At 48.0% G+C, this 27,555-nt stretch overlaps 1 protein-coding gene and 1 non-coding gene across 3 annotated transcripts in view; both read right to left on the bottom strand.

Moving 5' to 3' along the window:
* LOC119460945 (endosome/lysosome-associated apoptosis and autophagy regulator family member 2) overlaps nt 1-27,555 on the bottom strand; it is an 82,222-nt gene that overhangs the window by 16,887 nt on the left and 37,780 nt on the right. For both annotated transcript variants that reach the window (XM_037722092.2, XM_037722091.2), the window contains exons 4-14: nt 12,483-12,835; nt 10,901-11,048; nt 10,729-10,818; nt 9,859-9,967; nt 8,827-8,976; nt 6,283-6,555; nt 4,147-4,251; nt 2,750-2,967; nt 1,961-2,028; nt 1,175-1,375; nt 277-498 (exon numbers count right to left, since the gene is read on the bottom strand). In XM_037722092.2, coding sequence (XP_037578020.2) covers nt 277-498; nt 1,175-1,375; nt 1,961-2,028; nt 2,750-2,967; nt 4,147-4,251; nt 6,283-6,555; nt 8,827-8,976; nt 9,859-9,967; nt 10,729-10,818; nt 10,901-11,048; nt 12,483-12,835 — 1,937 coding nt within the window. The remainder of the gene's footprint in view (nt 1-276; nt 499-1,174; nt 1,376-1,960; nt 2,029-2,749; nt 2,968-4,146; nt 4,252-6,282; nt 6,556-8,826; nt 8,977-9,858; nt 9,968-10,728; nt 10,819-10,900; nt 11,049-12,482; nt 12,836-27,555) is intronic.
* LOC119462969 (U2 spliceosomal RNA) lies at nt 5,239-5,423 on the bottom strand. The gene has a single exon (XR_005194319.1). It is a non-coding gene; the product is annotated as a U2 spliceosomal RNA (small nuclear RNA).

Genomic DNA, 27,555 nt, shown 5'->3' with positions numbered 1-27,555 from the left:
GAAGGGAATAGATTTGGGCATGTTGATCATTCATCGTTGTGCACACACTAACAGCGCTTCTCCTGTCTCGACCTGTCCTTTGTTCTCACTGCCTACAGAAAAAGAGAAATTGGGCCACAAATTCCCTAGACATTGACAGCTTCTTAATGCAACAAGCTCTTGTACCCGCTTTGCTTTTTGTCTTTTATGTTCACCCACACCTTCGGCGATTCAGTTCACAACTGAAGACTGGTACGTGCCACATGCAGGGATACGTGCCACACAGGGCGAACTCACGACGGCAGCGTGTGGAAATCGAACTCGTCCCCCTGCTGAAGGTAGACGCGGCAGTCGCTGTAGCAGGCCTGTCCGTTCTCGCTACGCAGCCCTGGCCCGCAGGACTTGCACGAGGAGACGCCGTACGGCAGCCTCTCGGTCACGTACGTATTGGCCGGGCACTGCTTGCACACCAGGTTCTCGCGGTCCTCGATGTACTGGCCCGGACCGCACGGGATGCACCTGGAAAGCGCGACGCGAACGTGCCATTGACGACTGTTCGGTAGATCACGTGCAGAGTCAAGATGTTGGGGGAAAAACGGATAGCTTTTTTTGCTGTTCTTTCTTTTTAATATTATGTCTTTTTACACATATTTACATTGCCGAGTAGTATACAAAAAGAGGTCCTAGAATAAAAACTTGGAGGACGCTTAAGCTTCGCCTTTAAGAGTAGAACGCGATAACGTTACCGGGACTCGTTCGCATCGCATCGCTCGCATACGGCAAGTAGGCTTCATTCACTGCAGCACTGAACGTAGGAAAGCCAGCTTAACAAAGACCAAGCTTACACCGATACCCTTAAAGTCGGCTTCACTTTTAAACTGGAATGCATTGCTGGAAAGACTTTTTTCCAGGGGCAATATAAGTGGTCTTGTATTAAAATGCGAAGGCCCTAGCACCTTTTTTATTATTTTATTAATTGTTCGCTATTGCCCCGACGCGCGCAGGTCTGGTAGAAATGTTTGAGTTTCCTCGTAGCAGAATTAGGTTTTCTCGCACAGTACTATAGTAGCTCTTTGATTTATCAAAATGAGTGCTCGTTGTAATTCAGTGCTCGAGAACAAGATACTGCGACCAATTCAACTAGAGTCTCGGTAGAACAGTGCTCGCACTGCGCATGAGTAGTTCGTCGTCTCACCCTTTGCCCTCGCTCCCTTCGGGGCAAGGAATGCATTTCTCGGCTCCGCCGCGGACGGTGTTGGTCACGTGGATGTCGTAGATGATGGCCGAGTCCTCGGTCTGCTGGCGGCGCCGGTTGCTGCGCGGCGCGGCCGGGTCATTGGCCGACCGTTGGAACGCCCAGCTGAAAGTGTAGCTGTCGTTCTGCTGCACGTAGTACCTGCGTCAAAGACAGAATGGAGACGTCAACTATATAAACTAGGGTTAGTCTCAGAAAGTACTCTAAGATGTACTTCTCAGATGTACTTTTCAGTAGTAACTCTCAGAAGTAACTTTCAGAAATACCCCTAAAAAGCAACTCCCAGAATTAGTTCAATCAAGAAAACACAGTTTATTATGTCACATGACATGCCGTGTAACTAGAAAGTTTCAACAAAGAATGGCGAGCTTCACGAGTTGGTGTAGACATCTTAGAAAACGCCGAGCCACTTGAGAAATCTGCTTGATGCACACATACTGACTGTTAAAAAAAACGATAGAAGAGAATATGACCACATACTGACGCCACCCAGACGTCTATGTTCTAACTCTTTTCGTTAGCACAATTGCAACATTGCAACCTAGATGCAATCATGAATGCCATGAAGAGGTACACAACACGTTTTAAGTGTCAATATTTTCATTCACAATTCTGATTTCCAATTCTGGTCTTGGCGTGTGCAATCATGCAAGTAGCGCTTGAAAGGGTTGAGTAACTTTTGTTCTTCTTTGTCTTACGAAATGGGGATTGATAATCTGCACTCACGTGTAGTGTTGCTTCTCTTGCCTGCCAGTCCAAGACTTCACGACTGACACGCCTTGCCTTGTGTTAGACTGAAACGCAAGCAAGAACATTGTGTTTTTTTTTTCTTCGCATGCTCCACTGCTGAAGCTCCAATGAAGCAAGCAAGCAAGCGTCTGTATTACGTTACATTCCTACCCGTAATGCAACAGCATGATTATTGACAAAAATGCTAAGTCATGCGCTTTCAACCGTCAGTGGCCAGCAAGTGCGACGCTACACTACGAAACTTCGAAAGACGTACTAGGCGATGTCTCAGCATTTCCGAAACTTGGCTTCGATTAATGCCTGCGTGCTCTTCTGGAATTGCACGAGCAGCGACGCCGTTATCAACATCTGTATCTGACACTCTGGCTTCACTGCGCGAATACGCTTTATGAGGTGAAACACGCCGCATGTAATAAGTTTCTCATTCTGAAACATGCTCGATAAAAATGCCCCTAACTATTTTTCTTTAATTTCACACGTGTTGCTTTAACTTTTGGTGGCAGAACCTGGCACCTGTTTGTGTTCGCCAGGATATGCATCTTCGCAAAATTACTAACGTTCGCTTTTTTTTTTTCACGTATCGCGTTATTTGATGCACCTGAAATGTTCAGATTCAAACTTGCCTGGCGAGTGCTCAATCCAAAAGCTCTCACACGTCACTGAGACTGCTACAGAACTAAGGCCTCGACATCGCATTTGACGTTTAAGACAACGTTAAATGGCGCTTTCGCGAGGCAAGCGAGAGACTCTGTGAATTCCCCTTACGGACATGAAGACGAGCTCGCACTGCCCGGAGCAGTCGAGCTCGAAGGTGAAGCTGACGGTGCCGTACGCTGTGGTACGGCCGCCGAAGAACACGTCGCGGCGTCGGAAACCTCCGACGTCCAGCGACAGGATAAGGTAGGCGTCTTCGCCGTGTCCTTGGCCGCTCTGCACGTAGCTGCCGGACGCCTTCCAGGCCGTCGCGTTGCGGCAGCCCCAGCCTGCGTGCACGCGCAGCTTCGTTATTCGGGGAGTTTCGTTATACCGATGTGTTGCAGCAGACACCCCTGAACACGCTGTTGCTGAGGCGAGACGTAAAATTTTGAGACCGTGGCTGTAGATGTATAAAAGCAAAGGGAAACGAAGATCCAAAAGGAGAACGAGGTAGAATAAATTCTTAGAGGAAAGCAGAGATTGTACGGATAAATACGAAATAAAAACAACGCGAAAGGAAGCATAGCGATTTCTATCGTTTTATAGAAACACTAACGACAAGATAAGCGCTAGGCAAAGGGTGGGTTCGGTGTATGAGAGGTACGGTGTCACCGCGTCCAAAAATATCGACAGGCATTTTACAAAAAGGCAGGTACTGAATTACAGGTCCCTCTGCACCTAAAGAAACCCACACTTCCGTTCTTGCTCAAAAATGAACTCTCAGGTTATGAAGTGTATCTTAGAAGGCAGTCCTAGATTTGCTTATTCTCATCTTGGTACATTGTAACGCTCAAGGATCTTGGACTGTTCGATAAATAGTGTTAACCAAAATCCCCAATTTGGGCATCGAGGGAAAGTAATGATTCAACAGCATCCTTACAAGCAATATAATCCCAACAAGCAAGCGATTTGCAGTTTAAAAAAGACGGGAGGCAATGAACACAAAGATCCAACAAAAAAGAAAGTTTCGCAAAATCACGTATCATTGACCGATCACAAACAAATGGGAGACGTTTTGGTAGCCCACACTAAGAGACATGAAAAGGCGCTCAACATCTGCAGTATATAGCGCAAAGGTATGGTATATACAGAAGGAAAAGACTTCAAGGCAATAAATTATATTAAGATTCGATGGTTTGTCAGTACGAACCACGGATCTTAAGGGATGAGAATAGACGCCTCATAAAGACAAGAATAACCACCTTGGTGGCGCTACCAGCACCCTGGGACGTATTCTGTGACGATCACTTTCGGCGATAGTATCGCCTCGGCGACAGTATCGCCGCCAGGCGCGCACTGATTGGCTGGTTGAGCGAAATCGGATGAGCTGATTGGCTGGTTGAGCCCTACGTCACGCGAAGGCGATAGTATCGCCGAGGCGATCGTCGAGGAATACATCCCCCAGTCTCAAAGGCGCGTTCATAAAATCAATCCATTCATCGATGTCCGCCGTGTAGGCAGCTCACCTTGCAGGCTCATGCAGCGCGACGCCATGTTGCTTGGAAGCTCTTGCCACGTCTTCAGGAAGAAACCGTAGTTTGGCACTGTTGATGCGGGGCAGTCTTGGCATTCTGTGAACCAGCAGGGAATTCAAAAAATCAGAGAGAGGCCACAGGAAAGTATGATGTAGATGCATTTATTCATGAGAAGGGTAGAAAGAAATTCGGCCTCGTTGGTACGACATACTGCAAGTGAAGCGCAAAAAAGAGGGACAGACGGAGGGAATAACACAGACGGAGGGAACAACACAGACGGAGGGTACAACACGTGCGCTTTGTTGTTCCCTCCGCCTGTCCCTGTTTCGTTGTCCCTCGGTGTAACCGAGCGAACGCGGAGCGCAGCGGGAGACGAAAGACGGCGATAGCGAAGAGAATGCAAGGAGAAAAGCGGAGGAGGAGGGTGAAGCGGAACCATGAGGCAGGAAGTGGAGGAGAAGGGTATGGCGAAAGCGTGAGATAAAAAGCGTAGTGCCGTGCAAGACGGGCTTTGCGGTGACGATGTCTACGAGATGGCGTCAGAGTAGCGCGCGTCGTCTGCATACAAACAAAGCATTATATGAGCGGAGGTCTGTCTGCTGCGGCTGCTGCGAATCGCGCCCACGCGGCACCCACGCGCTGCCTGTCGTGATCTCCCGATTAGCGAGGCAGTCGCGCCACACTTCGCTCCGTTTGAAACGTGGCACACGATAGCCAATATATCGCGAAATGAAAACACGTATAGAGCTGCGCTCAAATTTCCATTGGGGAGTATCGTAATGATCGGTGAACTTTTTTTTTGCGCTCCACTTGCAGTATGTATTTATTGATCGTTTAGTTGAGGGAAGCGGGGGAAGTCGCGCTTGCGGCCAAGTTTAGATACAGGCATCGATAAGAACACTGGACGAACACGAGTAGATAGCAAATGCGCCCGTTCTCAGTTCTGCAGCTTTATACGTTGCGGCTCTACGCGTGACTCAGCGCGTGACATTCTCAGTTCTGTAGCTCTACGCTGCAGCTCTGCGCGTGACTTCTCCAGATATTTACAGCGAAGCTGTATATGGCTAGTTTCCAGCGGATCGATGTCCATAGACCAAAACTCCCGAAGATAGTGCAATACGTATCCGAACCGCGGCGGAGGTGAAGCAGGCTTCAAGCACTCCGCCATCTTGCGAAAATAAATTTAATATCTTGGGTCCAAATACAACCCCTATCAGATATTAAGCTGATAAGAACAGATACTACACTTTGACCCGCGTCGGCCGTGTCTACGTTCTCACCATACACGTGTGCGCCATCCCGCGTATTCAAACTAGTGCCTACCAATCTGAGTGTCTTCTGTCTCCTGACGTCATGCTCTACGTAGGCTCCATGTACTCGTGTACTACGTCTTTAGTGCACGTTTTAGAACCTCAGGGGGGCCAAAATTAACCCGAAGCAAACAACTACGCTCTAAAGACGGCAACTCATATAAAAGTACATATTCACGTGCCTTAGTAACGTCAATAATTCGCATGAGTGTGGATGTCTAGATTTTTTTAAATGAGGTTCGAAGTTGACATCAGTCGGAGTAAAATTTAAAAGGAGTGAACCATAAGTATATAACTGCCGCGCCACGCGTCAAGTTACAGAACGTGCAACATGTTACACTATGTGTAACATGACGCCATGCCCTGAAGCTACGTGCATAGTTCATCTGTAAATTTTAATAACATCGATTCTACGTTTAAGTGTTCAAGCCTGCGCGACTGTTACGATTAGCAGTTGTAAAAGAGCGATGGTACACCTCTGTTAGTTCTCATAGCCTAATTGTGACTTTGAGACTTGGAACGCCATAATTACTTTTTATTTCTGAAGTCAAGCGGTGTCTGGTGAAAAGCTCGTCTGTTCGGTATTTATCATAGTCCAAGGTAAACTGGACGCCGATCACAAGCCTAAATAATAACAAGCCGTTTCGTCACCCACGCGGGAGCCTTGTTCATAGTGTAATATCTTTCGCTGTGAACAAGGATCTCGTACGGGTGTTGAAACGTCTTATTATTAATTATGCTTGTGGTCGACGTCCACTTTGACTTTTTAGTTATCTCTCTCTCTCGACGCATCGTGCCCGCGTGCTCTCTCTCTCACCCTTGTATCCGTCCGAGTAGTTGCCGGGCGGGCAGTAGTCGCACATGTGCCGGTTCCCGTGATGCATGCCCGGGTTGCAGGGTGGGCAGGGCACCGTCATGCCGGACACCGGCAGGTGCACCGAGTCCGGGTGGTGCGGGTCGCACACCTTGGGCGACACCCAGTCGTACGACACCGTCGTCATGTTGCTGCGGTGGTCGCACGGGCTGCGCATCTCGTAGTAGTCGTCCGGCGTGCACGGCGGACGCTTGCCGCACTGCGATGAGCCCGGCACTGCGAAGCGCCAGTCACGGGCGAATCGCTATTATAACGCAGTACTCTCTTCGCAACAACGAATCCGAAACTATACGGCGAGGGAGAGTCAAGCGGGTGGCATGTAACGACAGAAGAACGAGGGCGCTGATAAACACGCACGACAAATATCGAAGAATGCACTGTCCTGCTGTCCCACATCTATCAATACATGTACATGCAGTGACGTGTGCATAACGACTTAATTAAAAGTACGCAATATAAGCGCTTCCCTTATCCATTCGCAATATGTTGCAAGTATTAGTCCTTAAACATTGACAAGACGTTATTCTATGATCAGGAAGCAAGAAAACCCTTTTTCGTTGTTGTGAGAGCTTCCTGCATTAGATGTAGCAGCGAGAGACACTATTCGGACGCTCACAATCTGTCATGAAACATAGGTCAGGTGGAAAAATGAGGTTGGGCAATGTTCACTGGTTCGCAGACAGAACACAGACGGAAATATGACGCTACTGCCTCGTTGTGGGCACTCTATTAGAAGTCTCCCCGTTATAGTATTATAGTATAACACACCGTAAAAACCCGCTCCATTCTTCTTGTTTCCCGTGGCTACCGTAGTCGTATACCTCCCTAAATAACGCAAAATTAAAGGGACACATGAGTCCTTTTCCGACATTTCGACAAGAGCACTGTTGTTCTTCAACGGCTCGTCAATGAACAGTTTTTTGACAATAAAACGCACGTTTATACTGACATTTCTGCGCGCGCCAAATAACTCTCAGTCGCCAACAAAAACCTGGAACCGTTCGTTGCGTTGTCCCTGATAGCCCGCATGTGCACCCCGAACAATGTTTTTTTTTTTTTTTTTTTTTTTTTTTTTTTTTTTTTTTTTTCTATGACTACATCGAAGGCTTTCAAATTCGCCACAGCGGTGAATTTAAGTGCATCGATTATTTTTCTTCTAAATACGTCCAGAGGAAAAGCAAAGTCAAGGTCGCCTTAAACCGGGCACCAGGTTTTCGATCGCTATTCACGAGTACGTTGACTATACCGAACAGCTTGTTTACGTCTGCTGTACGGCTTCTTCAGTGTATAGCTATTCATAGCTTCTTCAACGGCGCGCACATAGCCTGGCGCCACCTCTATATAACGTTCATCACGCTGCATGGTTTTGAACGAGACAGAGTGTATATAACGTGCCTGCCGGTTAACGCGACGTCACGGTTCGCAAAGAGAACGACCCGAGCTTTCAATTTGCCGATAACGGCGCGACGCGGTAATGCGCGCTCCGAGAGCACCTGGTCGTTTCCATGACGACGGCGACCACGCTCGCCTTCACCTCGTTCGGCGCCCGCAGCGTACAGCACGCTTCGCGTCGCACTTTCTGTCGCGTCGTCCCGCCAATGGACAGCTGTGATAAGTCATGCGTTGCCGCCCGAGCTTTTTTTGCTGCTGTGTGTCACACTATTTATGTCTGCCCGGGCCGCCGAGCAGGTTCGCGTCTTTCTATTCGGTCGCGCGTATCTGTGCAAAGGTATAGCGTGCACTGCACCGCCATCGGCACAAGCTATACAATCTCCAGCTAAGCTTACAGTGTGCATGTAACGCTTTCAGACGTCATGCCTGTGCCAACTAAATTCGTCGTACGCGCACCCTTCCCCATTCATCGAACTCTGTCACAAAATCGTGCACGTTTGAATTCGTAGAAAAGGCACCGATTGTTTCCACTTTATCATTGCATTTTGAAAATTTTGCGCAGTCAATGGTTGGCTCAGAGTCCAGTTGGCTTTGCCTTCGTGAAGATTTGTCCTTTTGACTACGGAAAGTATGCGGATTGTGTGCTCATAAAAGTCGCTAACAAGTCTGCTCCCCTTGGTATATCACGGTCTAAGGATTTAGAAAACTGATTGGTGTCAAAATGTCTATAGAGAGCACTAAAAAATGAAGTATAAGACAATAACATAACATCTTAAAAACGGCCTGGTTTCAAAGGCAAGCCAAGAGCCAGACTGCTCGATTTTCTCGTTAATCTCGGTTTCAAAAACATGTGTGGAGACGTTAGATTCACCGAACCATAGAACGTGGCTGAACTTCGCATTGCCTGTTATTGCTTCATCAGTAATCGCCTTCCTGATTATATTTAATGACACAGCCTATCGAGAAACAGCCCTTTGTCTTTCCAATCGCAAACCAAAAGTAGCGCCTAATCGCGGCGGCAGTTGCTCATGCTACAAACGCGAGCACACGACTGAGCGCAAAGCCACCCGTCCGGGCCCGGCCGGCGCTACTCACAGGCGAACTCCTCCGGTCCGCAAGCCTTGCACGCGGAGGCGTCTCCGATGGAGTAGGTGTTCAGGGGACACGGCTTGCACTCGACGGCCCCCTCGGAGTCGCTGTACGTGCCAGGGGCGCACGGGGTGCACTCGGACGTGTAGGCCACACCTGCGAAAGCCGTTCTGTCGATGAAGTTTAACATCCACCGTAAATTGCTATCTTAACTCCATAGCGATGTGATTATAAAGCAATATATATAGGCCAAGATGCCCTGCTTCCGAGCACGAGGTACGTCATGGGTTCGATTTCCGTCTCCGTCAGCGCCATTCGAATGCGTGTGCAATGCGTATGAACTTCGACGTGCCAATGAAGTAAACCCCGTGTAGCCGTAATTATCCGGAGCCCCTCCACTACATGACCTGCCTCTTAGCCCCAGTGTTGCTTGCGATGTTAAAATTCAATCAATCAATAACACGCGTTGTGCGTTCTCTCCTGTGTCTCTTTTCTCTGAGCAAGCGCTGTTCTTGCAGTGAATGCGATACAACTAGCCCAATTGATGAACAGAACGATGGACCGGCAGCCAGCGCCACATGACGATCTCATACAACACCTAGTTCTCTGCCATCGTTGGCTGCGTTTCCATACTCTTGTCGCCCATTCTGTTATCCTAATAGACCACTGCTCATCTGCTCCGTGCATTACATGACCTCCCAAACTTACTTTTTATCTCAACCAGAACATCAGCTACACCCATCTGCTCTACAGTGATTACTGTCCTCTGGCTGTCTATTAACGTCACACCTATCGTTTTCTATTTCACTGCTGATTGCGCGGCCCTTAGTTAAATTAATTTGTTATGACTATAGACGCAGCGCAATGTAGACAGGACGCACAGAAGAAGACACACACGTGTCTTCTTCTGCTTAAGGAGACAAGATAAGCTCACTTCTAGGTAAGGAAGCTGAAACTAAGACAGAAAGAGAGAAAATATGAAAGAAAGAGAGAGAAAGATGGGTAAGCGTCGCACTTGAATGCACGAGGAACACGCACCACTGATTTCGATGCTCTTAATCTTCACCGGCCTGTTTGTCTTCCCTTCGCCGGCGTCCATGCCCACCGTCTTCCAGTAGAGCACGTTGAGGCCCGCCTGGAGGTTCACCTGCGAGAACCGGGGGCTCAAACAGCGCAGTCGCAGCTTAAGTGATATTTGCACGCGAGAGACCCATAATATCCGAGCTAGGGGAGATTAAATACTTCGTTACATCGTAACATGTATGGAATGAGAACACATTGTGTGTTGCTCCTAGCACGAGTTGTATATATATATATATATATATATATATATATATATATATATATATATATATATATATCGAACTGAGTGCTAGGAACTGAGTGCTATCGAACTGAGTGCTAGGAAGCAATTGTAGCAATTACTTTATCGTGTCTCATAAAAGCAGAGCTTAATGCAGGCTGGACACAAAGAAAAAAAAATACTCTCGTATTCTTAGACCTACATACACGTCGGTCAAAAATTAATCCGGAGTCTCCCACTACGGCATGCCTCATAATCAAATTGTGGTTTCGGCACGCACAACCCCACAATGTTTAAATTTTACGTAACGCTACGGGGTAAAGATGAGCGCACATTGAGAAGGCGCTCCTCTGTGCCAACGACCGCTAACTTGGCTTTACTATTATCACTATACCACTGCAAACACCAGGACACACCACTCCTGCGGTCTCATGATATTCCTTGAATGCTGCTACTGTAGGGTAACGTCTTTATGCCAAGTTCTGCCAAATATTTTCTTCTCCTGAAACCAAGGTCTTTGGAAACCACCTTAAAATATTTCCACCTCAATATGTATCGTCTTTAGCTGCGATATAGCATTTCGCGAGCGGGCACCGTCCACTTACGTTCATGGTCTTCCATTTGCCCTCCTCAGTCGTCTGAGGCCACTTGTACCTCTCCGAGTGCTCGATGCTCTGGCACTGGTCATTTTGGGCCTGCGTCGGTTGATAATTACGCAATGCGTATAAGTACATAGTCGACGCTTGCGCACGGCAGGTGGCAGTCACGCGAACGCACCTCGAAGTTGAAGATGACGGTGTCGTCGGTGTACTGGTAGGTGTAAGTGAGCACGCCGGGCTTCACCAGTTTGGCCGAGTAGGTGAGCACCGACACGCAGGGTCCCCCTTGGGAGGCCACATAGGGCTGGAACGCCTTCCAACCGTACCTGCGCGCCGCAGGAAACGCCGCGAAACACAACGACCATTCAGTGACGCGGATGGCAAGAGATGTACACTAGAATTCATCTTGTCAAAGGCAGTGCTATACCGGCCGGGACCACAAGAAAATAAGACAAAAAGTCAGACACGGCGCTGCGACTGACAGATTCAGCACCGTTCGTGCCTTTTGCCTCGCTTTTCTTGCGGTCCTGTCTGTTAGCACTGCCTTTCCAAGATGATTTATCACCAACTAGCCTCATTAGTGAGTTTTCCTTGCTTTTTTTTTTTTTTTTGCACACAAGAAGGCTGGTCCATAGTACCCTAATGAATGGGCGCCATAGACTGACCCCTCTAAAACTGTGCACATAGGAACTGCAGAAAGAATGCGGAAACCTCTATAAGTGTCACATATTTTAGAGTTATTGCACTGCCCCATAAAGTACGTGCACTCTCTTTTGGAGCAGAGTGTATTCCTTCTCACTTTGTTTTATCGTATAGCAATATTTGAGGAGACACTTGACGGGTGCATTTCTAAGCACAGTGCATTTATATAAGCACAGCCTTCATATAAGCGAAAGCACACTGCATAGAAATAAGTTGGCACTAGTTTACACTGCACACTGTGCAAAGCCGAAACTTAGTGCCAAAAAAGAAGAAAAAAGAAAAAGAAACTGTGCCTCCCAGCGGGATTCAAACTATAGAAATGACCTTCCGTTTTCTCCCTTTCTTCACTTAGTATTGTTCTTATGTCTTAATTTTTGACGTTAGCCTAGTTCATCTATATTTCGGTTTCATTACGCCTCCTGTACTGCGGTGGTGCTCGGCAAAGCATCTCGTTTAAGATCGTTCTTTCTCTTTATCCTCTCTCTCTCTATCACGGAATAGCAGTCGAGAACAGAACACATGTACCTGCTCTTTTCCCGTCCCCGTCTTGTTCGCGCTGTACACTACAGTATTCCAAGATGGCTTACACCAACAAGCTCGCATTATTTGCGACTTTAGGCAAACCCCCCTAAACTAAACTGCAAGCAGGGGAGGTGTTCTGTAGAGTCCACCTAGTGGACATGTCCAATTCGTCAGCTGCTGACACGCTGACTGGCTGTGGCGCGTACTAAAGCGCACCCTATAGCCCAGTTAATCAGAACTTCAACGGCAGACGAAATGTAAGAGTCCACCTAGCGGACTCTTACATTTCGCCTGCTGTTGAGTCCACCTAGTGGACTCTTACATTTCGCCTGCTGTTGAGTCCACCTAGTGGACATGTCCGTTTCGTCTGCTGTTGAAGTTCTGATTGGTTGGGCTGGGGTGCGCTGTAGCACGCGCCACAGCCAATCAGCACTTCAGCAGCAAACGAAATGGACATGTCCACAAGGTGGACTCTCCCAAGCTGTGTGAATCCTGCTGGCGTTCTCCCCTAAAAAGCACGTGCGCCGCCGACTCACGCCGAGCAGTTGAGGGCAGCGGTCGGCGTGGTGGTGGCGTTGCTGCCGTTGGTCCTGCGGGCGCGGAAGCTGGACTCGATGGCCTCGGTGAGCACGTGCATGCCCGGCGGCAGCTCGCCGTCCCACTGGCTGAAGCGCAGGCCCCCTCCGAGCGAGTACTTGCCCGCGGGACAGCGCACGCACGCCAGCCGCGTCCGGTCGAAGTACGAGCCCGCGGCGCACGACGTCGTGCAGTCTTCCACCCGCTGCGGCGCGTTGGGCGCGCCGCCCACGCACGTCTGCGGCCGCGGCACCGACACACGCCACCGGCCGCCCTGGTCGTCGCACTCGGTGAACTCGTAGTGGAAGTCTTTCTGCAAAGGGGGGAGGGGGGAAGGGGGGGGGGGCAACCGGCAAGAAAGTTAGCAGTGTCGCTTAAGCATCCTTACGTGATTTGAGTGCGAAAGCGTAATGACTTCTTCCTAAGTTATCCCCTTACACTAAAGCTCTACCCTAATCTATCCTAGAACGCTTCCCTAAAAATAGAACGCAGGTCTAGCTGCTTTCACATTGCGTTTTCTATTGTCTTGTGCCTGGCGCAGCATGGCCTTAGTCGCCCTTCGCGCCATTAAAGTCGAATTAACCAAACAAACAACCTAATCCACCTTGATCCACTTCAACACACCTTAATTCACCTTAATCCACCTTAATCCAATTTTGGGAGTGGGCCAAGTCAGTTTTTTGGGTGTAAGCCACGGCGTCCGTTCAACGCAGTGGCTGTTCACCATGGGATTTCGCAGTGCGAGCCGCAGCAGGAGGGCTATTCTGTAAAGTTCCACTTAGTGGACATGTCCATTTCGTCTGCTGCTCATATGCTGATTGGCTGAAGGCGCCTGTCTCCTTCTGACGCGTACCCCTGGCCAGCCGATCAGAACTTCAGCAGCAAACGAATGGACATTTACAGAATACCCCCCAGGTCCACCGCCGTGAACGTGACGTCATCATTAGGTCCACGTGGGTTTTGGTATACCATCGGATGATAACACCGGACGGCGGATTTTTCACTTCATGGGGCACAATAAGGCTTTCGCCTTAAAACGTAACACCAAAGGGAGATCAGTGGAATGTCGGGGCGTCAGCGTCTACGCACTTCTTCCTGGCTATGACCGACACCACACTATTTACTACACTCCAACAAGGCAAGCTGCAACATCTTAGAATTATCGCTCAAGATGAATCAGTGAAATGACTATTGTATTAACGTCTGTAACTTGAGGGGTCCTTAGCTTGACTACCACTCGTTTAGAAAAGGGTAAGAAAAAACTGCTTTACAAAAAAAAATTTCTGTAAACATGGCAATCAGAGGAGGAGGAGAAATAAACATTTATTGTAGAACCAGCACTTTATGATGGCCGGGCCTAAGCCTCACATGAGGGGACGTCGAGGGCTTGCCTCGCCGCCGCCTCACGTGCCTGCTGGGTCGCTCAGGTTTGGTCGTCGAGGGCGGAGCTCCGCAGAGCCTCACGCAACCTCAACGAGAGGGTCGTGGTGTTAATGTGTGTGTACTGTGCTGGGCGCTCCCACGGCATATGCGCAAGCGTAGCCGGGTGAGTGCCACAGCACCGGCAGTTGGGGGTACTGCAAACTTCAGGGAATATAAGGTGGAGGCGGGCGGGTGAAGGGTACGTATTTGTTTGTAGCAGACGCAGGGTGGTAGCCTGCGCCCGGCTGAACTTGGGGTGAGGTGGGGGAAGGTTCGGTGACTGAGGTAAAATGACAATGAAATCGTCATAAGTGGTCAGATTGTCCCTGGTGTCCAACTCGTCTCCAATGTCTCCGGCGCGGTTGACTAGGCCTCGCGCAATGGAGTGGGTGACCTTGTTGAGGTTGGGAAGGTGTGGGTGGACAGGGCCCGCATGGGCCGGGATCCATGTCAGGGAGATCATGCTGTCTTTAGAGCGTGGTGCCTGGCGGAGGATGCGAAGAGCTTGAGGAGAAATACGGCCTTTGCTGAAGTTAGTGACGGCTGAGCGAGAGTCACACACGATGGTGTGACAGGTCGGATCTAGAGTGGCCAGGGCGATGGCCACTTCTTCAGCTGTCTCGGAAGTAGGGTAGCAATCGGAAAGTAAAATTAAATTGTTAAATTTAACTTTCAGAAGCTGCACAAAGGGTTAGGTGGGGATGCTGCATAGAGGATGTCCTCAGATTAACTTTGACCATCTGGTGTTGTTTTAACATGCCCCCGAAGCACGGTAGACGAGCGTTTTTTGCATTCTACCTCCATCGAAATGCGGCCACCGCGGCCGGACAATCGAACCCACGACCTCGTGATCAGCCGCAGAACGCCAGCCACTGAGCCACCGAAGGAGGTTGTAGCAATCGGAAGGCTTTTATTAACGGGACGCGAAATACCAACAGCAAATAAATTTAGACTGGTGAATCTTTCCCTTCTTTTGTTTGACGCGAAAGGGTTGATTACCAGCGGGGTAAATAAAAGCCAAACTGCTCTGATTTCGAACATTGCGCCGTAACCGCAGTGCCGTGACGTCAGTGGGACGTCATATGGATTTCGAAGTATTTTCCCGTACTTGGGACCTTTTGGCGCAGTAAAAATTTTCGGAACTTGCTAGATCGAGTCGTTGTATTTTTTTTATTTTTTTAGAATGCAACGTTGTCCTTCCTTTACCGATAACATGTCGACTGGACTCGGGCGGACGCTGTCGAAAATTCATGACATCACTGCGACGTCAAGCCAGTCACATCGTGACACGGTGACACCGAGCCTCCTCCCTCTGGGTAAGAGTAGCAGTCTTTGCTGTTGCAGAAGCGAGTATTATAGTTTATCTGAAATGTCATTTTAGTGTCTCTTTCTAAAGGAACACTAAAGAGGTATATTGAGTTAAACTGTTACATTTGTAAATTCTCACGTCAAGTCGAACGATCGGAAAAAAAATTATGGTCGTTTCTGGTGCAGCAAATAAGCAATACGCTAGTCTATAGATGACCTAGGCATATATCTATAACAAAGAGGCCCAGACTGCGGCCTTAATACCGTTGGAAGCTATAAAATAAATGTTACTTCCTCCTCTACCTCCTCCCATTATTAGGAACGGCAACGGTGCCCAGGTACATCTGCTTTTGTTCCATGACATTCGAAGTTAAGTTCGCTGTAAGGCTCTACGATCGCTCGCTTCTCTCCTGTGCACCCATTATCAGTGATTGCACCTTTTTGTGCTCTTTTTTTTAACTTCTGAGCGGCACTTGCTCGCCTGGAAGCGTGCCTTCCCCGTAGTTCGCCTGTCCTGACCCTGTACAGGATCCGTCGCTCGTTATACACGGGCAAATGTCTGAGCTTTCAGGGAGTCATCACAGAGACCGGGTTTATACTGCCCTCGAAAATTGAACCGTGATCAGGTGGGTTGGGTGAGGTCCCCGTGCCTACCGCTGCTAGAATAAAAGCATGCAGTAACGTAGTAGATAGATAGTAAGTGAATGAGAGTCAACCTTTCTCCTCTGTGTGTTGTGTTCTATGTCTCCTTTCCAGTCGTGCGTCCCCAGTGGTTCTAACCAAGTATGAACCAACTCACCAAAATCAACGTTTTTCCTGCAGATATGCTGTTAACAGCCGCCCGAATACGCGAGGCTATTAAAACATGCCCGAGTAAGCGACTAACCCGCTCTCGTGCGTATACTGTTAGCTGCAGTAACAGACCTGCGGGTACAAAGCAAGCATTCATTCATTCATTCATTCATTCATTCATTCATTCATTCATTCATTAGGATGAAAAAACACCCGCTGATGTTGTTTGCTAGTACTTTATGCAGGCCCACATCATAAAGCTATTTGGAAACTATGCTTGGCCATGGCACCGATCCCCATACATAGCTGTTTTGCACAGTGAGGATGTTGAGTGTGTTCCGGAGACCCAAACCATGGCTGGAGCCAAGTGATCTTCTCTTCGTGAGGGCCCTCAAGAATGAAAGTTAATTTGCCGGAATTTGGACTCAAGCGACATCCGTTGTTCCACCACTGCTGATCATTTCCGTTATGAAGGAACACATATAATACCAGCCCAATTTACACATGCTCGTTCGTCCTGCTCTTTCGATCATCGTGCAAAAATAACATATGCAAATTATACCTGACTCTATTAGAGCCCACGTGGGTGTACTGAGGCGTGTAGATATGAAAAGCCTTTTTTCCCCTTTTGCACCAAATTTTAAATAATTTTTACATCCTAGTAGGTGTGAAAATTATTACTGTAAAGGCTGCGCTCAATCAGGAACCGTTCTTAAATACGGGCGAATAGATAGTCTGCTAATTTGGCTCGTTCGACGGGCTGATGCCAGCTGCAGCTTTAACACGATGCACGGTTTTAGTGAGAGACTGCATGCGGCTAACGAGCTCAAAAAGGCATGGAGGTACGGGCAAGCATGCTGGTACGAGCAAGCGCTTATTTATTTATTATTTTTTTGTCTGTATTTTTCGGCGGCGCCGACTCTGTACATGCTGCTGTTTGAGGGCGAAATTGGCCGTACCGCTCGTTTGGGCTTCTGCGCCGGCTTTGTATCAGAAATTTTATTCCTGACGTGAATTCCCAATGCATGAGTTTCAACTCTTGCACCAAAATCACTTTTTTTCTTAATTCTGGAACAGCGGCGGGGACTACATGCCTAGTTATCTATACAGGTCTGGCACTAACTTTCTGGGAGCTAATCTCTTCGTCCTCCGATCCTTTTCTTTCGAACTTTTCTAGCTTTTGCCTTGGCGGATGCACATTAACGAGCATATATAAATATAATGTCACATCAGTAAAGTTTCGCAGCATTGAAGCATATACTAATGGATTATTTCATAATCACCACACCGTTTCGAAAGGGGCGCCTTTAGAAATCATTATCATCAGCCGCGGGATAGCTGCCCTACCATAGTCAAAATGTGAGCCATGTAAATTTTAGTCCCACTTGGCGACCATGGCGGAACACAACACGGACTGAACTATACGACGCAATTATTGCACACGCACCATCGCAACTTCGTTCCGCGTTAAAGGTCACATACATCGCTATCTTGACACGCAGCTTGATGCAAAACATTTAATATCAAACTATAAGCAGTTAGCTGATCAGTTAGCTGATCTGCTGAAGTCATCAGTAGGCGCATGGAAATAAGATCGTGGGACCATCTTTATTTGATAATTTTTGTTAAACACTCCTTTTCCTCCGGCAATAACATGGCAACACGTATTCATGTGCACCATTGTTGTTGCCAGGAAGACGCTGCAGTGCGTGAGACGGAAATTCCGAGAACTTCGTCAGTCTATGTTGATAACTTGCAAAGGACGGGAAATGGCGGTAGTTTCTGCAATGCACCATGACTAGTATCGCAGTTTCTCAATGTGGACAGGCCAGTTTCAGAGTTTTCAAAAGGGTCTACTTTGTTCGAAGGCGTCATTTCAACAAAAAAAAAAAAAAAGAAGACAGAAAAAAAAAAAGGGGGGGGGGGGACAATAGAGAGAGAAAGAAAGGCAAAGACTGATGTGCCATAAGCTATGCATAAACGAACGTGGAATTCATGCGTATACCAGCATGTCCTCGATTCTCGCGCGTGTTTGCAGGGAACTAATCGCCACAGAGCGAATATTTCCCTTTCAGCGAAAGCGTTCGCCATAAAAGAAAAGCAGCAACAACAACAAGAAAAAGAAGACATAGCTCGTTACTTCGAGGGTCCAAAGAGACATAAAATAAAGCGTCAGACGCATGCTAATGAGGCTGCCATGATGAAGTTTGTCCCCTCCTCACTCACGATTCCGGCCATTTGCCGAGCACTCTCTGCCACGCGCGCGCGCCGCGTACTCGTAAAACAAAGCCGCTTAGGCACACGATTCGGCGACACACTAGTAGGCGCGCGTGCACTCTTCGTTCCGCATGCATGCTCTTCCGACGTCGAGCGAGCGCTAAGAATTCTTCGGCTGCCTCTGTACGCTTGTCCTGTTTTTGCGACCAATACGAATGGCGCATTCCCGCCATACTCTGACTCACTAATGCCGTGCAGCAGTGCGGAGGCAGTGAGAATACGTTAAACAAAAAATTATATATATATATGGGGTGTTACACGCCAAAACCACGATCTGATTATGATGCACGCCGTAGTGGGGGCCCCTGGGGTTCTTTAACGCGCACCTAAATCTAAGTACACGGGTGTTTTCTGCATTTCGCCCCCCACCGACGAAACGCGGCCGCCGTGACCGGGATTCGATCCCGCGACCTCGTGCTTAGCAGCCCAACACCATAGCCACTAAGCAACAGCGGCGGGTAGCGAGTACGTCGCGAGTACGTTGTTGCGCAACAAAATGGAGCGCCCCCTATATAAAGCTTCTCTCTTTCTTTATTGCGCGTTCTTTTGACTGCAATACGTGAAAATTGGCGAACGCTGGTCAGGTGCTAGCCACAGGATAGTAGGAGGCCTAAACTAGAATGCGTAATTACAGGCAACGAATTGTGCTTACGAACCTAACAATACATAAGAAAATCAATTTTAGTCTCTACTGACAGAGAATAAACGCGAATAAACCTGAAGTGGAAAAACAAATGCATGACAATAAATACATTTAGCCATAACCCCTAGAACACGTTGCTACATACACTACAAGTGCAATGCAATAAAATAGGAGTACACCTAAACAGGAGTATACGATAATCAAAATAATGTTGCTCATGCCAATGACACTTATAGTGGATTTTCAGCGCTTGTATAGGCAAGATAGCAGCCATCTATGAACAGCACGGTGTTTTGAAATTGGAAGCAAACTGTTATTTCAGTTTAGTGCTACCGCTGCTACCGCCGCGAAACTTTCCACAGGCACCGCGGGTCGTGTTACTCATCGATTTCTGTGCTTGTCTTCTTCTAATAGCGCGATATTTTTGGTGTCCTTATCGTTGTCTTAGCGTGACAGAAAGTGCCAAAACGTTTTATAGTCTTTCTTCTCTTTTTTTTTTCTTTTTAAGGAGTGTGCTCATTTGCTCGATGCAAATCTGAAAGTTTATGGGCAGCAAGTAGTTATTTAAATTTGTGAGATAGTCATTGTTTTTACAACGATTGACTAGGAATAAACTGGACTACCCGTCTGCAGCATCGTCTGCTTCTCGGGCTGAGAGCAGACGACGCAGCCCCGGGCCGCATCCCATGGCCACGAACGAACGCAAATCCGTTGGTTTTCTCTCTCTGTAGTATACAGATTGGCTGCAGAGAGCGGCGTTATAGTGATAATAGCTTCTACAGCGCTGCACGGTATTTCCCGAGAGACGTTATGTAGAAGAGGGGAGGCCGTGTAGCGGCTTCCCGCAGGGCCGGCCGCGCTCATTTCGTTTCGACACCCCTTTCGCATTTCCGAGAGAAATGTTCAAACAAGAACCGTTCCTTGGGTTCGACGAATTTTCCGCTACATCAGTTCCATTAGGCGTTGTTCCGCGAGGCCCGTTGGTGATGAGTTTTAGATGGCTAAGCGTTTACAACCCGAGACAAAGAAAGAAGAGAGAGAGAGAAATGGAGAGCGAGAACAGATGATATACGAACGGTGTTGATACAGTTTCAGTTGTGAACTTTACAAGAAGTCGATTTGCCGTCGAGCGCAGCTGTGAGGGTGATTTTATACGTTCTGCGTCATTGTAGAGGTATCACGTGTTTGCGGATTTTCTTTTTTTTTTTCCGCTCTTGGCTGTCTGCTTGCATTGTGTTTCGAGAATGTGGCTGCGCAGTTGAACACGCTCGGGTGCTGACGCCTGGACCTGCAATTGTTCGCGGTTTTGTTCCGGTTTTCTGTTCCTTACTGCGCACGTGCGTAGTGCTTCGACGGCTGAAGCCTTACAACAAAGTTCATACGGTATTTCGAAACATCGTGGGCCGGGTAGATTTTTTTATGATACTTATTAGCATTTGTTCTGCGCAGTACAAGTTCCACCGATGTCATACCGCCAGCAGATCAGGGAATGGTACACAGCGCTGTGTACGTCGTCTCTGCTTTCGTCATGTCCTTTGCGCTGTTTTTATCCCTTTCGTAATGAACCAACCATTCTAGTTCTGCACACTCTTGAGTTGAAGGGTACTTCGTGGGCGCACCTTGGCGTTGCCAGCCTATAAACAGAGATGAGTTAAGCAGCAAGTCGCTGCCTCAAGCTGGTTTACTTATTTTAGGTTTCTTTAGCTTATACAAGACGTGCGTACGCTTTGTATAGTGCCCAACCGGTTATTTATAGTATACAAAAAAATTGGTGTGGTTTAGCTTTGGTTAACCCTGGTTGATAGCGAAGGCTTCACTGCCCTGGCTAGGCCCGTTGTCGAGCTGTGGCCGGGGTGTGGTTTAGCAATCATATATAGACATGTTTGCAATGAATACAGTGTTTATTCATCATTTTTATGTCTATGAAGACACTGCGGTGATCAGTAAAGTAGTGAGACTTGGTTGCAACTCGCAGCCGGGCCCAACTCTACTCGGGCAACGGCGGCAATGTCTCCTTTCAGGGCTCCGTAAAGGCCTAAATGTAGTCCGACGTAGCGTGAACGCACGCACACGTTATGTCACATTGGCGAGAAGAACAGCGGCTATAGTTCGACCGATGGTTCGACGTACTGGCGCCGCCAACGTAACCGGACGCACGGCCAATGCGCTCCGACGGACCCGCCGTGGTTGCTCAGTGGCTATGGTGTTGGGCTGCTGAGCACGAGGTCGCGGGATCGAATCCCGGCCACGGCGGCCGCATTTCGATGTGGGCGAAATGCGAAAACACCCGTGTACTTATATATAGGTGCACGTTAAAGAACCCCAGGTGGTCCAAATTTCCGGAGTTCCCCACTACGGCGTGCCTCATAATCAGATCATGGTTATGGCACGTAAAACCCAATAATTTAATTTTTAATGCGCTCCGACGCGCCCGGCGTCTGATGACGCTCGCCCGCGTGCCGATAACGTCGGATTATAAACGCGCCTTAATGCTCTCTTGTGGTTTGACTTCTAGCTCTCAAGGTGAAAACTATTGAGTCGCCGATGGCTGCCCGAGGTAGCGTAATGAAGCTTTCGCTTCAAAAGTAACAATGCATTCGAATGAGAATGTGAAGTAATTTAATGAATGTCACTTGAGCGCGCAGGCTTTCGCCTTCACCCTCTTTGGCGTATGCTAAAGTGACTGTCAATTTTTACAGCGAAGCTGTTAAGGGCTCACTCTTCGATGGTCGCGTCCGTATGTAGGAAAAAACTCTCATTGGCCGTATGCTGTATGTGCGAGTGAAAGCGCGCGAGGGCGAGTGACGCGCGCTTTCACGGGGAGCGAACGCACGTCGGAGAGCAAACGCGACTTCCCAGTGGAAGGGGAGCGGTGGGCGAGGAGGGCATTCGTGTGCGTGCCCGCTCTCCCACTGCGGCGCAGTGGAGGCTCCATGGAGGCTCCCTAGCCCTGCCGGCCTCTGCCACCTGTGTCGCAGATTCTCTCAGGGCTCTCGTCCGCTTCAACAGTGTCGACAACGGCGTTTAGCCGTTCCGTCACATAGCCAGCGTTTTGACAGCGGTGGTAAAGGGGTTCTGCGGATTCATTTTGACCACCTAGGGATCTCACGTGCACCCAATTGCGCGGCAAACGGGTCCTTTTTTTTTTTTTTTTCAAGCGAAGCTTGTATATTATGCTAGCCTGCGCCGGCGATGTAATGCTAAAAAAAAAAGAAAAAAAAAAAACAGCTGCTCTCAGAGCTGCACAGGTGGACCGTGCAATGCTCGTGCTCGGCACGCGCTTGTGCCACTGCTCCCGAGTTTGTCGTCGTCGTCTGCTTCCACAGCTGAATGCGTTGCCGCTAATCATTCCCGCGTAGAATTTCGCTTTTCTTCTGTCGTTGTAATGGGTAGGCCGCGTTTACGCAGGCATGAGCCATTGCTTAATGGGGTATGATCCATTCATTGTCTTACGTAACGGGCAGATTTAATTTTGAAGAAATTCATTGAAATCCATCCAGAATGAACGCGCTCGTGAAAGGGCTCGTCTTCGCCGTGTCGATTCTACCGTGAGGGCTTCCGAAGCCCAGGTGAAACGTCAGCGAAAAGCCACTGACCTAGATTTGCGGGAGCGCGATGCTGAGTCCAAACGTCAGCGTCGTCTAGGAACCCGACAACGGTGGTGCACGACTCGGCAACGCTAGCGCCAACTTCCCCGGTGCGACGGCCAGATTTCAACGCGAGTTTCTCAACCGGAACTTCGGAGCTAGCTGCAGTGCGTGTGACTGGTTGTGGTTCGAGCACAACGTGGTACTACTAGTCAGTGCAATTCGTTCGGAGGAACACCGAAGAAACACACGACAAGCTTCGCTTACCTCCATCTCTTCGACAGGGGAGGTGCTACTGATTTTTTCTTGCATGTCGCTCCCATTGGACGACGATGTTGACGACAAAAGCGAGAACCACGACGACGGCTAACGACGACGGCCTCACGTCAAGGACAGGAACCGAACAACGAGTTGCGGGAAAAGAAATGTCCCTCTTGTTTTTTGTTTTTTTTTTTCTTACTAAAATTATACGGATGTTCGAGGCGCATTAATTCCGCCTCGTGACAGCCGCCGCCACCGCCGTGCTGTCACGGTATCGACGCAAATGCGCTGCCCGCGCTTGGAGGTTTTAGAAGATCTCCGAGTGTTAGAATGTTTAGCTGCAAAAGCGACGAATCCGAGTGGAAGCACCGTCACGCTGCGCTCAATCGGCCCTGCCGGAGACAGGGCAGCGTTCTGGCTTTCGCTCCTGGCATGAATGAAAAAATGCCACCAATGAATGAGCTAAAACTTTATTACTGTTTTAATGATTAATGAGCATTTCAAGATGTTAAGATTAATGGGCGTGAGTGCTGTGCGCACACACCTTGGCGGTTCCTGTGCGAGCAGACCACGCCGTCGTGCATACAATGGTCCGAGCGAAACGGACAGTAAACATAAAGATTAAATTTATCTAATAATTTCACTGGGAGCTGACGAATCACCATGATTTGCCTTCTAAGCCTCATCTCGCGAACCACCGAGATGCGAGCTCGCAACGCCGTTGGCTGTGCTGCTCCTCACGCCAGCTTTCTGAGACGCCTTCGTGTGAAACTGGCAATTTTAATGCGAAAGCATTGTATGTCCCATTATGCGAAAATTCGTCGGCGTGACCGAAAGATGGTAACCAAAATTGGCCGACGGCGCAATGAGTAAAAAACAAGCAGAAAAAAATGCTCGCATTGAAGTTACATTTCTCAGGGAGGTTCCTGTAAACAAAGTAAATTAATGGCTTTGAAAAAAAAATTTGGTACATTTCGGTCTGGGCGGGAAACGGACCCGGGCCTCCGGGGTTTTTTCTTTCTTTTTTTTTTTTCTTTCCGAGCTGTTTCAATTCGGGGTGCGGGTTATATGCGGTGGCTAACTATACGCGCCAAATTTATATCATCATCATCATCATCATTATCATCATCATCATCAGCAACAGCAGCAGCAGCATATATTTATGTCCACTGCAGGACGAAGGCCTCTCCCTGCGATCTCCAATTACCCCTGTCTTGCGCTAGCGTATTCCAACTTGCGCCTGCGAATTTCCTAACCTCATCATCCCACCTGACTTTCTGCCGTCCTCGACTGCGCTTCCCTTCTCTTGGTATCCATTCTGTAACCCTAATGGTCCACCGGTTATCCATCCTACGCATCACATGGCCTGCCAAGCTCCATTTCTTCCGCTTAATGTCAACTAGAATATCGTCTACGCCCGTTTGTTCTCTGATCCACACCGCTCTCTTCCTGTCTCTTAACGTTACTCCTAAGATTTTTCGTTCCATCGCTCTTTGTGCGGTCATTAACTTGTTCTCGAGCTTCTGTGTTAACCTCCAAGTTTCTGCCCCATATGTTAGCACCGGTAGAATACGAGGTCAATTACTCACAGGGGACCCTGATCATGAGAAAGAAATTTACAGAAGAATAAAATTGGGTTGGAGTGGATACGGCAGGCATTGCCAAATCCTGACTGGGAGCTTACCACTGTCGTTGAAAAGAAAAGTGTACAATCATTGTATTCTACCGGTGCAAAATTTATATAATTGTATTCAAACACTTTTTTTTCCTACTATGACACTTCTAATTGTAACGCATTAAAAAGGAAATGTCGCTCTCTTCGCTCACTGCCCCGGCGTTCTAGACGGAAGTGTGGTCGTCTGTACGTGTACTCTTTTGGTGCGGACCCTTGTATTGTTTTGCAGTAACAGCTGGGCGCATGGTTTCCGGCATGTATACCAGGCGCACCTACCTACAGCTGTCACGCGCCAGCACCGACCTTCCGCATTTCGCGCTCGTTTGAAAGGTCGACGCGTTCGGCCGCTTTCGAGAAAACAAAGTCATGCATGCCTAGAAACGCGTTCGACGTTTGCGCGCAGGGCTTCTATAGTGCAGGCAAGAGTAATTCGAAAGGACGTAAAACGGAATCTTTACAAGAGCGTGCGCGACATGAATGTTCGGCTTACGAAAGAACATCAAAAAAAAAATCTTAACGATGCTGTAAGATTTCTTGCATACACGCGTTTTTTGGGGCAGAGAAATGAATACGAAGAATATACCATGTTGGGCTGTGACAGCTCGTGCATGAAAAGCACCATCTCACAAATTAATACATGCCTATCTTATGTCGAAACGCCGTTGCCGATGAAGTAAGTTTAAGAGTGTCAGAAACTGAAAGCCATATTCCAAAACAAAAAGAAAAAAGAAAAAAAAAAGCCAGCGTGTTCATTATTCCGCTCATATAATTCTGAATTACGATTCACTATACGAGTATACTTGCTCTTCATCATTTTATTCTTCTGTTAGCTGCGTCTATATATATATATATATATATATATATATATATATATATATATATATATATACTGATCGAGCCGTCGTATTCTGCGAGCCTTTTCGCACCTAGCTGGGGTTGCCTAAACAGCAACCCACTCCCTTTTCAGCCACTCGGTGTTATCTTCCTCAACGGCATGTTTCCACGCCATCTCGGGCCAATTTCGTTTCCTCGGGCCACAAGCATTAATCTCCATTGCCTCCTCGCCACTGTATATGTAGTTCTCGTCGCTTCTCATTACGCAGCCAAGCCATCTTGGTGCTGCCTCTTAAACCTCGGCTCCGATGTTCGTGACCTTCACCCTTCCTTGCATGCAGTCCTTCCGAACACTCTCGTTACTCGTCACGCATCCATCTCGAGCAGCCTCATTTAAACCACTTGGGCCTTCTTTCATAAACTATACACATCCCGATTGCCTCGGCTCCATGCAGTCTAACGCTGGTCGCACCACTGTCTTTTAATGTTTGCCTTTAGTATTTGACTGGTATTTTCTCGTCCCAATGAACCCCGTGAGGCACATGATACATTGACAGCAGTGATAAAAAAGAAGAAAAAAAAAGGAGGCGTGATCATAATTACGTCGTCAGCGCCTGTTTAATTTATCAGCGAAAGCTGTCAGCCGTATAGCGTTCAGGAGCATTTGCACCGAGTTCAACGACCTATATAGCGCCCTTTCTTCGCTCTCTAGCTAAGTTCGTGACGTCAGCGAGTCATTAGATGTCGTACAACCATATTCGTTGACCTCCGACCTATTCATAAATTTTCTGCGCGGACATGCGTCGCATAAAAGGAATAAAATGAGAAACCTAACAAAAAAAACAAACATATAGACCGCGCGATTCCTGGGCAGTGATCGACGCGCTCGTGTTGCGGATTCTTTTCACCCTTCATCTGCGTATGCCTTTTTTTTTCTACCAGCGAATTTTTTTTTATCTCTCGTACTAGGTGCCGATGAGCTTCACTTTTATTATTTTCGATGCTAGTTGACGAGATGAGTGCTTTCCGATGGCCTGTCGAGTATATGAGGCGCCATAGTTTCTCATTTTCTTTTGTTTTTTTGTTTTTTCTTTTTAAGCGTTAGCACGTGAATACTCAGTTCCTATCCATCAAACTCTTTCAAGCATACATGCTACCGGAGATAATTACTCTTTCATAACCTCTTTTTGCCTTTGTTCCACGGTAGTTATCAGTCCTTGCGATCGATCTACACCACTTTTTTTTAATTTCAGAGCGCAGCTCTTAGGCGCCTGTTTCTGCTTTGAGCGTCGGCATCCCTCGGTGTAACCGAGCGAACGAGCACAGCGAAGGGTGAAAGAGCGAACGCGGAACGCAGCGGAGGATGAAAGACGGCGATAGCGAAGAGAGCGCAAGGAGGAACGTGGAGGAGCAGGGTGCAGCGGAACCATGAGGCGGAAAGCGGAGGAGGAGGGTATGGCGAAAGCGTGAGATGAAAAGCGTAGCGCCACGCAAGACGGGCTCTGCGGTGACGACCTCTACGAGATGGCGCCAGAGTAGTGCGCCGTCGTCTGTTCACTGATGACGCCATCGATAAAGCATGCGGCGAGCACGTCCACCGATACCATATATGGAAACAAAGCGCTGCATTATCGGAGGTCCAGCATCGGAGCATTGTGAGGGGGAGGAATTACATAGCTGGGGGTAATGTCAGGAGCATGAGTAACATGGTTGTACAATACTTATCGACTGTTAGTAGCGATCACTGAAGAGTAAAAACAACCTTATACAATAGTTAATGACGCATTAGTAATTAGAAAAAAATGGCCGATTACTTCGGCCCTATAAAGCTAGCTGGATCACGGATACTCACGATGTCCTCCGGAAGACTATTCGAGTGAGCGATAGCCTGCGGCAAAGCGGATGAATTAAATGCAACGGTTCTACAAGAAATGCGTTGGAAGCTTAGAGGGTTGTTAAAACGACGTGAAGTACGGTAAGCTTCTACAAGAGGCAGCGTTGAATAATTGGCACTAAAGTACTATCTTGTGAATTATACAGATTAGGGCGATTAATCTGCGTGATTGCAATGTAGAAAGAGAGAGAGAGAGAAGCGCGATGATGTAATGTTTGTTACGCTCGAGTGACAGTTGTAGTTTGCTTTGGACTATAAAGGTCGTGTAGAAGACGATGATAAATAAAAACTATTATAACGAGCAGCGTCAGCGTGTAAAATATTGCTCACTTTTTCACGA

The sequence above is a fragment of the Dermacentor silvarum genome, chromosome 8, assembly GCF_013339745.2.
Source record: "Dermacentor silvarum isolate Dsil-2018 chromosome 8, BIME_Dsil_1.4, whole genome shotgun sequence".
Lineage (NCBI taxonomy): Eukaryota > Metazoa > Arthropoda > Arachnida > Ixodida > Ixodidae > Dermacentor > Dermacentor silvarum.
This window is presented reverse-complemented; position numbering and strand designations above follow the sequence as displayed.